The sequence below is a fragment of the Penicillium hordei genome (genome assembly GCF_028827395.1).
Source record: "Penicillium hordei strain IBT 12815 chromosome Unknown utg000002l_segment0_segment0, whole genome shotgun sequence".
In the NCBI taxonomy this organism is placed as follows: Eukaryota; Fungi; Ascomycota; class Eurotiomycetes; order Eurotiales; family Aspergillaceae; genus Penicillium; species Penicillium hordei.
The window spans coordinates 2,385,823-2,398,655 of NW_026623143.1; the positions used below are offsets into that span (position 1 = coordinate 2,385,823).

General features: G+C 46.6%; 5 protein-coding genes across 5 annotated transcripts; 3 read left to right on the forward strand and 2 right to left on the reverse strand.

Moving 5' to 3' along the window:
- Window positions 1–1,059: 1,059 nt before the first annotated feature.
- N7537_004207 (YoaK family protein) lies at window positions 1,060–2,107 on the forward strand (the record flags this gene model as incomplete). Its single annotated transcript, XM_056895264.1, has 2 exons — window positions 1,060–1,423; window positions 1,500–2,107. 2 exons carry the CDS (start codon window positions 1,060–1,062, stop codon window positions 2,105–2,107), a joined length of 972 nt encoding a protein of 323 aa, XP_056755012.1.
- Window positions 2,108–3,850: 1,743 nt separating this feature from the next.
- Window positions 3,851–5,162, reverse strand: N7537_004208 (oleate delta-12 desaturase; the record flags this gene model as incomplete). The annotated part of the gene is made up of 3 exons (XM_056895265.1): window positions 3,851–4,224; window positions 4,285–5,056; window positions 5,121–5,162. 3 exons carry the CDS (start codon window positions 5,160–5,162, stop codon window positions 3,851–3,853), a joined length of 1,188 nt encoding a protein of 395 aa, XP_056755013.1.
- A 2,267-nt stretch (window positions 5,163–7,429) lies between these two features.
- Window positions 7,430–9,196, reverse strand: N7537_004209 (uncharacterized protein; the record flags this gene model as incomplete). Its single annotated transcript, XM_056895266.1, is given in 6 exon segments — window positions 7,430–7,947; window positions 8,073–8,269; window positions 8,354–8,497; window positions 8,531–8,855; window positions 8,912–9,122; window positions 9,137–9,196. 6 exon segments carry the CDS (start codon window positions 9,194–9,196, stop codon window positions 7,430–7,432), a joined length of 1,455 nt encoding a protein of 484 aa, XP_056755014.1.
- Window positions 9,197–10,130: 934 nt separating this feature from the next.
- On the forward strand, window positions 10,131–10,853 carry N7537_004210 (GNAT family N-acetyltransferase; the record flags this gene model as incomplete). The annotated part of the gene is made up of 1 exon (XM_056895267.1): window positions 10,131–10,853. The coding sequence occupies one exon, from the start codon at window positions 10,131–10,133 to the stop codon at window positions 10,851–10,853; it is 723 nt and encodes a 240-aa protein (XP_056755015.1).
- Window positions 10,854–11,355: 502 nt separating this feature from the next.
- N7537_004211 (uncharacterized protein) lies at window positions 11,356–12,792 on the forward strand (the record flags this gene model as incomplete). The annotated part of the gene is made up of 1 exon (XM_056895268.1): window positions 11,356–12,792. One exon carries the CDS (start codon window positions 11,356–11,358, stop codon window positions 12,790–12,792), a length of 1,437 nt encoding a protein of 478 aa, XP_056755016.1.
- Window positions 12,793–12,833: the final 41 nt, after the last annotated feature.

Here is a 12,833-nt window from a genome sequence, read left to right on the forward strand (position 1 = left end):
CGTTGGTATGCATAGATAAGACTAGTGGTAAACCATTGATGCTGATGGAGATCGTTCTTGGCGACTAGTCTTACTGCAGTGCTTTTGGGGGCCATGAACGGACTAGTGTTGGTGGATACGTCGATCCCTTGGCAAATAAACTCTACCTTTGACGTTTTCAGGGGCCAGAGCAGGCGATACATACTCTCTAAGACGCCATCTGAGCCCAGGAGATTGCATATAAATCCGATAAACATATCGGCGGGCAAGTCTAAATGACATGATGACAGGTCACAATGATTCCAAGTTTGAATTCAGTCGATTGCCGCGTACTAATTCTGCGAGATATAGTTAGCCAATGAGTGCCTCAACGTATAACCATGCTGCCAAGAAACAATGTGAGGAAATCCTGCGGATTGCTCCCTGGGAACGAAGAAGCCTAAGGACCGGGTCTTGACGGATCCCGCCCACCCAAGGTAAATGCTGAATCCTCAGCTTCCGAGGCCGTATTATAGTTTGATTTCTAATGGGGCCTGGGGATGAATTACGCATGCAGCGAAGATAATTATAGCGCCAAGATAATGCCTAGATTCCGCTAAGATGGGATCTGTGAGATCAACTCATTTCAGGATGGGTATTCATATTGGGCGAGTATTTGTATGAAGATTCCCCATATAATGTGGTCTAATTATACCTATAATCAACGGTATAGTGCCTGCATGCGCAGAGTGTATGTAGAATGAAGAACCGTATATAGTAGATCTAGACTATACCCCTCGGCGGTGTACTCCGTAACACATACACGAGGCGTAGGGATGCGGCAAGCATCAATGTTTCACGTCATCAGCGTGTTTTCTTATCTCTCTTGGCGAGGATTCAGCTTATTCCTTTCATGGAGAGGATCGGAATGGATACGAAAAATGGATCAGTATTAAAGAAGGGTGTCTCCGTTAGGTCTATTTTGGCCGTCTATTTCTTTCAATATTGGCACTGCCAAAGTGGAACCTTCCAGGCTTGATTCTATTCATAATCAGCTTATCCGACTTTGAATAATATACACACATTTACAATAATCCGAACATGCACCACCGGCCCCCTTCCCCGTCGGGATATATCGAGCCACTCACAACAGCCCCCAACATCCCCGATAACCGTTCCATATCCCAGAACGAGTTAAAAACCGAGAGTTTTCGCTTGGGGCGACCCAATGAGGAAATCAGGTATACACCGGGCATGTGGTCTTCTGGGGACAGCACAACAGTGTCTGTCTCCGGCAACCAGATACCAGAAGACAACACGGTGTGCTCAACTATTTCCCGCCACTTCCGAGCAGACATAGACACCACATATACCGATATTCCTCTTATAATATGCGGGTTCGTTGGTGGATTGGTGGATGGGCTATCATTTAATGCATGGGGCAGCTTTTCAAGTATGCAAACAGGTATGTAAAGTTTATAGTTACCGTACAATTTATTCCCGTAGCGCAAATCACATAGGGCTAATGATAAATGTCATAGGAAATACCATCTTCTTAGCCTTAGGTGCCTCCGGCCAGCCTGCAACCCCAGCATATCTTTGGGCGAAGTCCCTCATCGCCCTGACCGTCTTCGTTGCGAGCAATCTTATCTTCATCCACATGCATCGGTTCTTGGGGCCACGGCGCCGCTCAACTATGATGATCTCGTTTAGCATTCAGACTATTGCCCTTTTGGCGACAGCAGTTCTTATCGAGCTGGAGGTCATCACCCCGAAGCCCGAGGACCCTCGAGCTCCGATTGAATGGATCCAAGTCCTAGCAATATCACTTCTAGCTTTCCAAGCAGGAGGCCAGATCTGTGCCTCCCGGGTCCTGGCCCTAGATGAAATCCCAACTGTTGTTGTGACGGCTATGCTATGCGATCTGCTTGTCGATCCAAAGCTGACTGCAAAGCTCAACCCGAAGCGCAACCGTCGAGTAGGGGCTTTTCTCGCATTATTTCTGGGCGCCATGACCGCGGGAGGGCTTACTAAGACCACGACTATGGCGTCTAGTATATGGCTTGCTATGGGTCTGAAGTTGATAGTTACCTTGGGGTGGGTTGTTTGGCAGCGGGAGGGGAGGAGAAAGAGCGATTTTGATGTGTGACTTGGCCTTGTTTATTTTTACGTCACCTATTCAAATAGGCATGTACACGAGCCCTAGAAACTGACAAGTAAAGCTTCGTTTGCTTTGTTGAAATATACACTACTTACCACCTACTGCGTTAATCGGTTCGTCTTCTTTGGCTTGTCCATTCTCCCATTTTGGTGTCTATTCGAAATACTGAATACATGCGTATATACTCAGTATCAATTATATTGCTCTTCTCTCTCAGCCTCGCTGTCACAGTCCTTGCTATTGCCAAACTCACGTTTCACAGCAACTACCAGTAAGGCCTCCCCTAAACGGCTCCCTAGATCATAGTGAAAATCAACTTCACATTATACGCCTTTATTACTGAGAAATCACACCTCGTAGTAGATGGCATCTCACGACCTCATTTTCCATCGATGATCGATCCACCCCACACCACAAATCATCATGGCTGATCTTTTACGTCTCTCAACACGATATATAATGTTCCTGTACTAGCTACTTCTTGGGCCTCGGGGTCGAATACTTACAAGCTCGTCTCATCGCGTAGTGATGGGATCTGAACCTCTCCCAACATCCGCCGCCCAGTTTAGCAAGCACTTGGGTATCAACGTCACCGGTCAGCATGAATAGGTACCGTATATCAAGCCCCGTCTAAGTTTCGCGTCATACACTGTTGAGTCTCCATTCCGACGTCACACGATTCTCTACTATTGATACCCGTATCTACTTTCACAATCAAGGCATAGTGTTTTCCTCGTCGATTCGTCACCTGAAAACTTTTGGAAGTCGTTTCCACTCTTGTTGACGAGGCTCATTTTACCTCTTGGCCTATAAATCTTAGAGTTGCACTCACCCACCCACTTAACAGTTCCTACGCTAAGCTAGCCATCATTGACGCAACTCAGCCTACCATAACTTCCAGGGATTGCAATCGCAGCAAGCCTTATTCTCAGCCTCAACACAACATCAAGATATTCACTTCTATCACTGCGGGAGATGCTACCGAGTCTCGGTTCGTCGATGGTATAAAAGCAACCCTAGATACACTGAACCGCCTTGGTCGGATCTTGACGTTTCTACGCTGCGTTTGATCGACTCACCTAACTCCTAGTCAAAGCTCACGAACCATATACTGACACTCATCACGCGCCAACGACATCTGAAACCCGTTTGACTAACCTGGACTACATGACACAGTTAGATGCAGGTTGTCGGACCTCACTTTACCCCTTTTGTAGCTTTCAGGCCTTAGTCCCTTTGTCCCCATGAAGCTATTTAGAGAGCTCCATGGCAGTAGTTAGATCGTCATCAACAACATATTTGACACTTCTGTTAATCACTTTCTCCTTAGTCGTGCAGACATCTACGTGCATCACATACAACTTACAACTTGCCGCCTCTTGATTTTATGCAAGACTGGATCTGTGTGGATATAATGGATTAGATACCCGACTAAAACATTCAATTTTTGGTTCTTACGGGGACGGGCAGTGGACACCCGTCTATTACGGGGATATGAGGAGATTGATTGTGACCAATAACTTCCATAGGTTTGCTCTCGTCAGATGTTTTATGTTCACGCAATAATTTAGCCTTATATCTAATTGCAAATCATGCATATCAGGAGTTAGACACAACAGAGAAATATATCGTTGTTTGCACAACCTTGGGGTGGTATAACCAAAATCTATAACCGAAATCTAGTCTATGATTTTATGAAAGGGCTGTCTATGATACCTGACAGTACCATTCTCATTTGCTCTCATCCGAGAGAACGAAGTGCAGAACACCAGGTTGTCCACTGGCACGTCCCTTGCTCTCCGAGACATAGATGCACTTGCGGAATGTAATCATCAAGGAGTACAGGAAGCTCTCTTCTTTCTCCTCGTGGTAGTTTTCACCGAGCATAGGCTGGATGGCCTTGGTGGCTTTCTCTGCGTTGTAGAATGGAATGCGGCTGAAGAGGTGGTGGACCACATGGTAGTCAATGATTTCGTGGAAGAAGTGACGGCCAATGAAGCCGGTTGTGCGGTCAATGGTGGCCAGTGCTCCCTTGGTGTAAGTCCAGGCTTCCGCGGTGTAGTGAGCAACCTCGGGGTGGGTGTGTTGAAGGTATGTGATGGCAACTGTCGATTCGGTTAGTTCTTATTCTAGAGTCTTGGGTAAGATGGGAATGAAAGACGTACTCAGCCAGTGGTGAACCCAGAGATAGGGGACCACGTAGAGGAAGAAGACATTCCACGCTCCGATGATAGTTCCAGTGTACCAGACGATAGAGCCCATGATCAGCAAGCCAATGTCGGAGTAGGCAATAAGCTTCCACTGGGCGGCCGTGAAGATTGAACTCGATGGGTTGTAGTGGCTTTCAAACTTCACCTTCTCACATCCTTCAGGGCCACTCTTAGTACCAGCAGTCACATTCAGGAAGAGATACATCTGCCATCCCAACAATTGGTGTCCGATGAGCTGGATAAAGGAGACAATGGGTGTCTCCTCGGCGAGGTGCTTCAACTGCTCAATGCTGACATTTCTCTTCGAGGCCAAATCATCCTCGGTCCAGGGGACAAAGACGGTGTCCTTCTCCATGTGGCCGGTGTAGCGATGGTGGCGAGCGTGGGTAATCTTCCATGAGAAGTATGGGACCATGAGGAAGGAGTGTGTAGCCCAGCCAATGAAATCATTGATACCTTGGTGCTTCGAGAAGGCGCCGTGGCCACATTCGTGAGCAAGAATCCATAGTCCTGTGCCAACACAGCCCTGGAAGAACCCATACACAGCCCAGGCAACAACTCGCATAGGCAGAGAAGGGAGGAGATGAATGTGAAGGGCAGCGTAAATCAGAGCTGCACAATAGATGATATCCCGAGCGAGGTAGAGGAGGGAGGTCGTGAGGGATGATTCGAAACATTCCTTCGGGATTGCATCTTTGAGGGCTTGCAAGCTGGGAACGTCGGTTTGCTGTAGAAGCAGAATATTAGTACATGCGCATTGTTTATTGAGTGATTTGGGAGATATCCCGTACCTGTTCTGCCTGTTTGACAGGCTGCCTTTGTGTTACAGCCATTTTGAAGTAGTGTATTGGAGATGACAGAGATAAGAAAATGTTTAGAGGACTGAGGGTAGTTTTATTTCTCTATTTTTTTTTTTTTTTTCTTTCTTTTTTTTTGCTTCTGCCCCCTTCGCCCCCATAAAGTATCCCCTAGGCCCCAAAGAAACGAGCTCTAGATTGTCGGAACTCAAAAAACCATTGACCAATCCCCTTTTTCCAATTCTTTTCCAGAACACTGTCAAATTCGGCGCACTGACAGGAGCAAAGCCTTTTGATTGGACAATCGCCTAACGGGTGGGACGCGCTTGTTCCACGGATTCACATTGCACTAGCCTCTTCCTTTTTTTTTTCTTTTTCAACGTTTCTGGGGCCCAACGGAATTTTAGTCCATTGGCACTATTTTCAGTAGCCGACACAATTAATTACCGAAATAAAGCCACCCCTTTGAATCTGATATATGATACTACTACATTCTACGGCGAAATCTATGGAAGCTATTAGGGCACTAGCTGGATATTTCGGTGTTTGCCTTCGAAGGCTATCCACACCGCGGGAAGTCTCGTACACCACCCCCTTTTCGACCTCGGGAGAATCTAAGGATCCACTAAGAAGCAAAGGTTGAGGAAAAAGTTAATAAACGGCTTGGCGGTTATCCCGTTGTCCTACTGGCTCTGTCAGGGGCAGGGGCAAGAGCACTGCCCTCAATTGTGAAAAACGTACCCCATTCGGAGTAAGCGCTTTTTGATCGTAAGACACGACTTTGCCTGAAAATAATAAATCAAGATAACCCAGGATCTTTCAGCAAATGTGCTCCATTGTTTACCAGGGGGTGATGACCAGCAATTTTGGCCATTGGAGGAATTGCTTTGGACTCTATTTTAAGCTTATTTTCGGATAACGTTGCACAACTCCGGACTTCGTACCTACGTGGCCGTAATATACTCCATACGCGTTCTCTGATTGATACTGATCTTGGCTTGAATGAAGTGTAATATTCAATCATCACGATTCGCCATGACCTCTCATTCCTAACATTTGCCCAATCGGAAAGCTATCAAAAGCAACGTGTCATTTCGCCTAATTGGTTTTTTTTCTCTCGATATTTTTAATTGAATGATTCGTATTGCGCAGCTCTGATATGTAAAACCCGGACGAGATAATTATAGAATGTCCATATTGCGTATGAGCCCCGAGGGCAGGCAATCGCTGGGGTTTAAGTCGCTTCTTTCAATACTCCATCCTCCGTACCTTATTTAAAGTTAAGTTTTCAACAACTCGGGAGGGAGACCGATGCACGGATGCACGTGATGGCATTAAAACACCGCCTTAATTTCTTCGGGAAATACTCGGGGTCACATGAAGACGCTCCGATATTTGCATGTGGTTGAATAATATCAGCATCCCACCTGACGCAACAACCCGAATTACATGTGCGTTCGCCCGATATAGAATTATATTTTGCAGTTCTAAATCCTTATCTTTTACCTTGTTTAAACTTGCATTCCACTGCTGATTGCGTGTTTAGTGTGCCATATTGGTGCTCGAAGTAATCTCATATCCTACTTGAGAATGATACGTTACAGCAGCTGTTTCAACACATGTTAAATGCATGAAACTTAGTTTAGTGTCATTCTATTCGCTGTACGATCCCAGTTGAGCGCGGATTTCCTCGTCACATTCCACATGATCCCTGATGTAAAACTGCCTGGACTGCCTACATTCATTTAGCGATCACATGTGTGTATTTGTGTTATCTTTAAGTCATATTTCGCTTACTCAGAAGACGTGTAGTAATAGTTAATCCACTATCTAATCCTAGTCCAGGACATGGAAAGCTACGCCCTAGGAACCGACTGACTATGTTTTGACAATGGGGGCTGAAGGTTGGGAACACACCATTGTACGCATTTATAGTGATTAGAGAGTGTGAGGGAAATAATGATATGATATGACCCGCTACCCATGGAGACTTAAGAGAGGTATCTCGAGGGAGGAACCATCTCATCTGGGGACGAGACAGCAAGAGCTTCAAAATCTGAAATTGTTCACATCACGACAAACCCATGAGATATTAAGTCCCAAAGGTCAAATATTCGCCGTATTTCCTATCGGCATCTTTCCATTGCTTTTCATCCCATCCTCAGAGCGATGGGGATCATCTGTTCCATGCATGGTATTGTTGAGCCTTCTGAACCTCACCCACAAAATGATTGTTTGCAGAGCTAGGGCAACTACCGGCGCCCCCTAAATCCATAACAAAAAGGGGTCTTTCGTGACTGGAATCAAGATTCACCAAATGCACTCGAGAGAAGCTTTATAAACAGGAAGACTGTCACAACCAAGCCTTTCATACTTGGAGGTGATCGTGCATATGCCAGTTCGTATGCGGTAACATTACAAAAACACTCGCTTAATGCCCCAAGAGCAATAGTTGGAGCCTGCCACCAAATACTGATAGGAGCAACCGTGTCGCACGTTGATGCGTAATATCCGCATGGCGATAGCTCGTATACTCTCCATTGCACTATAGTCCCTACAATGCTGGAAACCATCGCCAAGAAAAACCCCAACGTGAGACGGGTGATAGGTTCCATGTGAATTCTATAACGGTCAAAACTCGGGTAAATCACGAAGGTCAAGAGCGGAATCGCAACAATGATCGTCAGTGGGCTGAAGTTGCTCAGAACATCATTGGGGACCCCGTTTGTGATCATGGCCGCGCCTTGGTTCGTTCCAACTGAGCCAATACCACCAACATTGAGGTTCCAGACGGGGAAAAACAAAAACACATCGCACGCGCCTATTTTTAAAAATGGGGTCAGGGACGGTATCAGAAGTGGAAAGATCGAACACCGCAGTACTGCAATAGAGGCGTGTGCAAAATCAAAAAGTGCAAACAAGCATAGTATGGCTTGGTAAACTTACCGAGAGTCCTTGCAATATCATTCACCGCATCCCTTGTCCAGTCCACTGTGATTCCCTTACTACGCAGGGTATCGGGGTTTGCTGCATCCCAGAACTTCGTACTCCATACTCGAAATTTGTTTTGCTTGAGCGCGATCGTTGTGATCTTGAACGCTTGTGCGAGCTCATGTCCCCCGCTAGGTAGCTCCTTGTGTATTCTATTGCGAACTGTTAAAAGTAGAATCGGGAGTAACAAGTAAATGATTCCAGTCAACAGAAACGACAGCCAGAACCCAACATACTTCTCAGCATATGTAGTAGCAAGCATGAAGAGAGCACCGACGTTTAGAAAGCCGTAAAAAATCAACATAATTCTTGTGCGCGTGGCATCTGGATCGACGATGACCTTTTCACCGGACTTAAGTTTGTTTAGTGTAGGCTTTCGTCTGGCGAACTTGGTCTAGAACCATAGGGGAAACATTGGTTTGAAGATCCCAGCGCCAATAGCCAATATCAGCAGGCCAAGGATGAAAGGGGGAGCAGCATTAGATGAGCCCTTCTGAAGAACAGAGGGAATAGCACCGATGATTTGGATGATATGGGCGACGCCACAGATGACCACACCTACCATGATCGCCGTGTACCGGCCTACATGGACATCTGCCCACCATCCACCGAATATTGGAATCACATATGACAAGAAGACAAACAACAAGGTCAATGCAGAGCTTGCTTGAAGCCCCATGCCCAAAGCCCCCGCAGTGGCTTGGGTTCCCCGTGGGGTAGCGCCGACTCCAGTGCCACCTAAAATCGGGTGGTCAACGGCGAGCAAACAACATATTCAAAACGTAATCACGTACCTTCAGGAAGCGGAAATTGTATAAAGTTAGAAAATACTGTATTGGCTCCATAGTAGGATGCACGTTCGGCGAACTCGACCAGACAGAGTGAGAAGGAGATAAGAGGCACAGTCCCTGCGACTCGGCGCAACGTCTGACTCTCGTCCTCCGTGGGAAGAGGGAACCTGTCATTTTGTGCATTAATATCAATTTCAATTATGGCGCTTTGTGACTTTTCCACATTACCGGGGGGAGAGAGGTTGCTTGCTCAATCGATTCTGAGCGGGTTAGACGACCTTCCGTCATGACTACCTATCAAATTGTTACTCTGGACATTAATGGAATGTCTAGGTTATATCAAGTTGGCTAGGTGGAGCCTGAGAGAAAGGGATATTGGACCCCTTCGCAGGAGCAAGGATTGAAGATGTAGGACAATGTCTCACCGTGGTAATTCGCTCGTGGTAATGATGCTGACTACATTGGAAAAACACCGAAGAGAAGTATTACTATAATAAGTACTCCAAGTACTCCGTATGAAGCCTGAAAATCTACCAGTTAGGTGAGTTATAAGGCGAAGGCTGGGCATAAATGCCGCCACTAGACATAATTCAAGTCCGCCTTTCCTCTATCAGTATCTGACTGATGGCTTTATATCGGAACCTATGGGCCAAGCCTGTCGTCGAGATTAGTGTTATAGTTTTGACATGCCCACACTCATGTTGTACGGACCAAGATGGGCCATCTTGGTCGCCATCTTAGATGGCGAATATCACTCACTGCATAACGCGAGAAAGCTGGCACCTAAAATCGACCAATGTTTCCAAACTACCATCCCGTCTTACTAAGGTACCTTATTAGGCTAGAGTTTGTAATCAAGCCACTATGTTATAGTCAACTATAGCCGAAGTTGACTGGATTCAAGAGTAGATTTAAAGATGCGGTTATTTGGTGATCGGTTCTTATTCAGGAAAAAAAGACACTGCTAACTATCGGCTGTGTCTTAGTCTCGTTGCGAGGAATAACACAGGATTAGGGACTTTGTTTTTTTTGGCATCTGGAATCCAACCATTCCTAGCTTCCTAGCAGTCAACGCATCGGAGAGAATCACACGACGGGGAATATCAAACCAATACACGTGACCTGTATGGAACCCTTGCTTTTCTTTTTCCTTTCCGCCAAGCATACAGTCCAGATCCTGTTACTTTATTCAATTTACCTTTGGAGTCCGATCATTTGCAAAATGGGTTCGAATAACGGAGAGTCTGTTGAACAATTCGCTATTCTCACACCTCGATTGATTATTGTTCCCACCCCAACAGCAGTCTCCTTCAAATCATACCGGGCGCTTTATTCCGACTTGCATGCAAATGTGGACTTCTGCCAAATGGGTTTCGGGCATCACTTTCCAGCCAGGGTATGGAGCGATGAGGAGACGCGCGATGGCATTCAGACACGTGATATTGAACGTTGTTGGCAAAGGCGCGGTTTGGGTGATTTTGCTGTGGGGTTGCGCGGACCATCCACATTCGAGCCAGATAATCACCCCACACAAAATGATAGTTTCGTCACACTCAAAGGCGATGACTACGTTCGGGTTGCGGGACTGAATAATATCCATATCGCTGCCTCTGAGTGGGTGGGCTATGCAGGCCTCCGTGATGCGACGACAACTTCGATGCCGCCACGAGAGCCTGGAGATCATGCGCTGCCATCATGGGTCGAAATGATTGAGCTGCGGTACGGTGTCTCGCCAAAATTCTGGGGACAAGGAATTGCGCAGGAAGCGTCGAAGGCCATTATGCGGTGGTCTGTGGATGAAAGAGGGGTCAAAAGATTCATTGCCGAGACAGAGAGAGATAACAGCAGAAGTGGAAATCTGTTGCAAAAACTTGGCTTTACACTAAGTGACACAAACTATTGGAAAGAACCAAGTGAACTGGAATGGGAGTGTGCTGTCAAATGAACCTTGAAACATCTCTTATACCATGAAGTCTCAAATTCGATGCAACTTCCCCTACAGATTCGCAATGCAGCCCCACTGTTGTTTGCCAATCTACTCCGTACCTTGGTGGAGATTTCGTCCAGCAACGTTGAATTTATATACACCAAAAGATACCCATATCACCAGGATGCCAGATGTTAATTGGATCGAAAATATAACCATCTCAACCTCAAATTGCGTCAATGCCAGCCTAAATACATCTTGCAGGTTATTCCCAATGATAATTCCCCCTCCCAGCTGGTGTTAAGCAATATTGACCCATCACGTACTTAGCTGAAATTCCGACAAGGTGGAGTATTTTGACATCATCGCTTACTTTTGTATACTATCTCGTTCATTGATAAGAATACAGCCCCGATTTAAAAGAGGCTCGCATCCTATGGATGATATTTCTCAGACGGCAAGATATTTTTTTGAACATATTCTTCACTTTCCAAAACCACCCACGAGACGACTGCTTGTCATGGCACCCCGGTATCAAAGCGTTGCTGTGATCGGTGCTGGTCCGTCTGGCATTTCTGCCGTCAAAGCCTTGCAAGAAGAGAAGATTTTCCAGACGATACGTCTATTCGAGCGACGGGGCCACATTGGGGGAATCTGGCAATACGATGAGGTTCCTGATCTGTTTCCATCCCAGGACTCCTCCAGCGAACAAGACAACGAAATCCCAAGTCGTCTTCCGCTGCTCAAATCTCCTTCCCCTGAAGACGTAACGTCTCGCACAGGCATTTACGATGGTCTTGACAGTAATGTCGGCGCCAAAGCCATGGCTTTCACGCACACTCCCTTTCCTGAGATAAATTCGGCATCGTCAACCAGACACTTAGGGCAGTCCAACCCAACCCGGCCATTTCGGGTGGTGAGAAAATACTTGGAAGACATATTCCAAGACTATCTTCATCTTGCCTCGCTCAATACAACAGTGGAAAAAGTTGAAAAGCGGGACGGAAAATGGACCTTAGTACTTCGTCAGTCCGGCCACGGGGATGGTAACACTTCCAAGGACTATTGGTGGGAAGAACAATTCGATGCTGTGATCGTTGCATCGGGGCATTACAGTGTTCCTTTTGTTCCTTTTGTTCCAGGGCTAGATGCTGCCTTCGCGCGCTATCCTACTGCATTTGAGCATTCGAAGGCATTCCGAAAGGCAGACGATTATGTGGACAAGCGTGTGGTAGTCGTTGGAGGCAGTGTCTCATCGGCAGATCTTGTGGCAGATTTACATGCCATTGTGAAAGGCCCCCTCGAGCTATCCCAAAGAGGGAAGAACGAGGCACTGCAATCCGCATGGGATCTACCTAATGTCAATGCTAGGCCAACAATCAAAGAGATCCAAGCAACAGAGAAAGGGATAAACGTTGTCTTTTCCGACAACAGCCTTTTGGAGGGTGTGGACAAGATCATTTTCGCCACTGGGTACAAACTGTCCTATCCATTCATTGTCCCAAACCCCGTGACCCCCAACAACCGGGTAGCAGGGTTTTACCAGCACATTTTCAAAATTGGGGATCCATCTTTGGCTCTGGTCGGCCAGGTCCGCGCTGCGATCAGCTTCCGGGTTTATGAATATCAGGCCGTTGCCGTTGCCCGATATTTCGCCGGAAGGAATGCAGCGCTCTTACCAACACCACAAGAGCAAGATCTTTGGGAGGTCCAAAGACTTCAATACAAAGGCCATACAGCTCTGTTTCACGAAATCAAGCCTGACTTTAAGGAATATTTCGGTTTCTTAACGGATTTGGCCGGACCCCCAGCACCTGGAACGGATGGTTACTCACTCCCTCCTTGGGAAGATCGATGGGCAGAACAAGGATTCGAGATTCTCCAGCGAAAGGACAAGTACTGGAAGTCTCTACGAAGAGCGGCAGATGGATTAGGGGCAGCGACGGCTAAACTTTGAGTGAGCCTCGTCTATCGTACGTAGGAAGGGAGAGGTATATA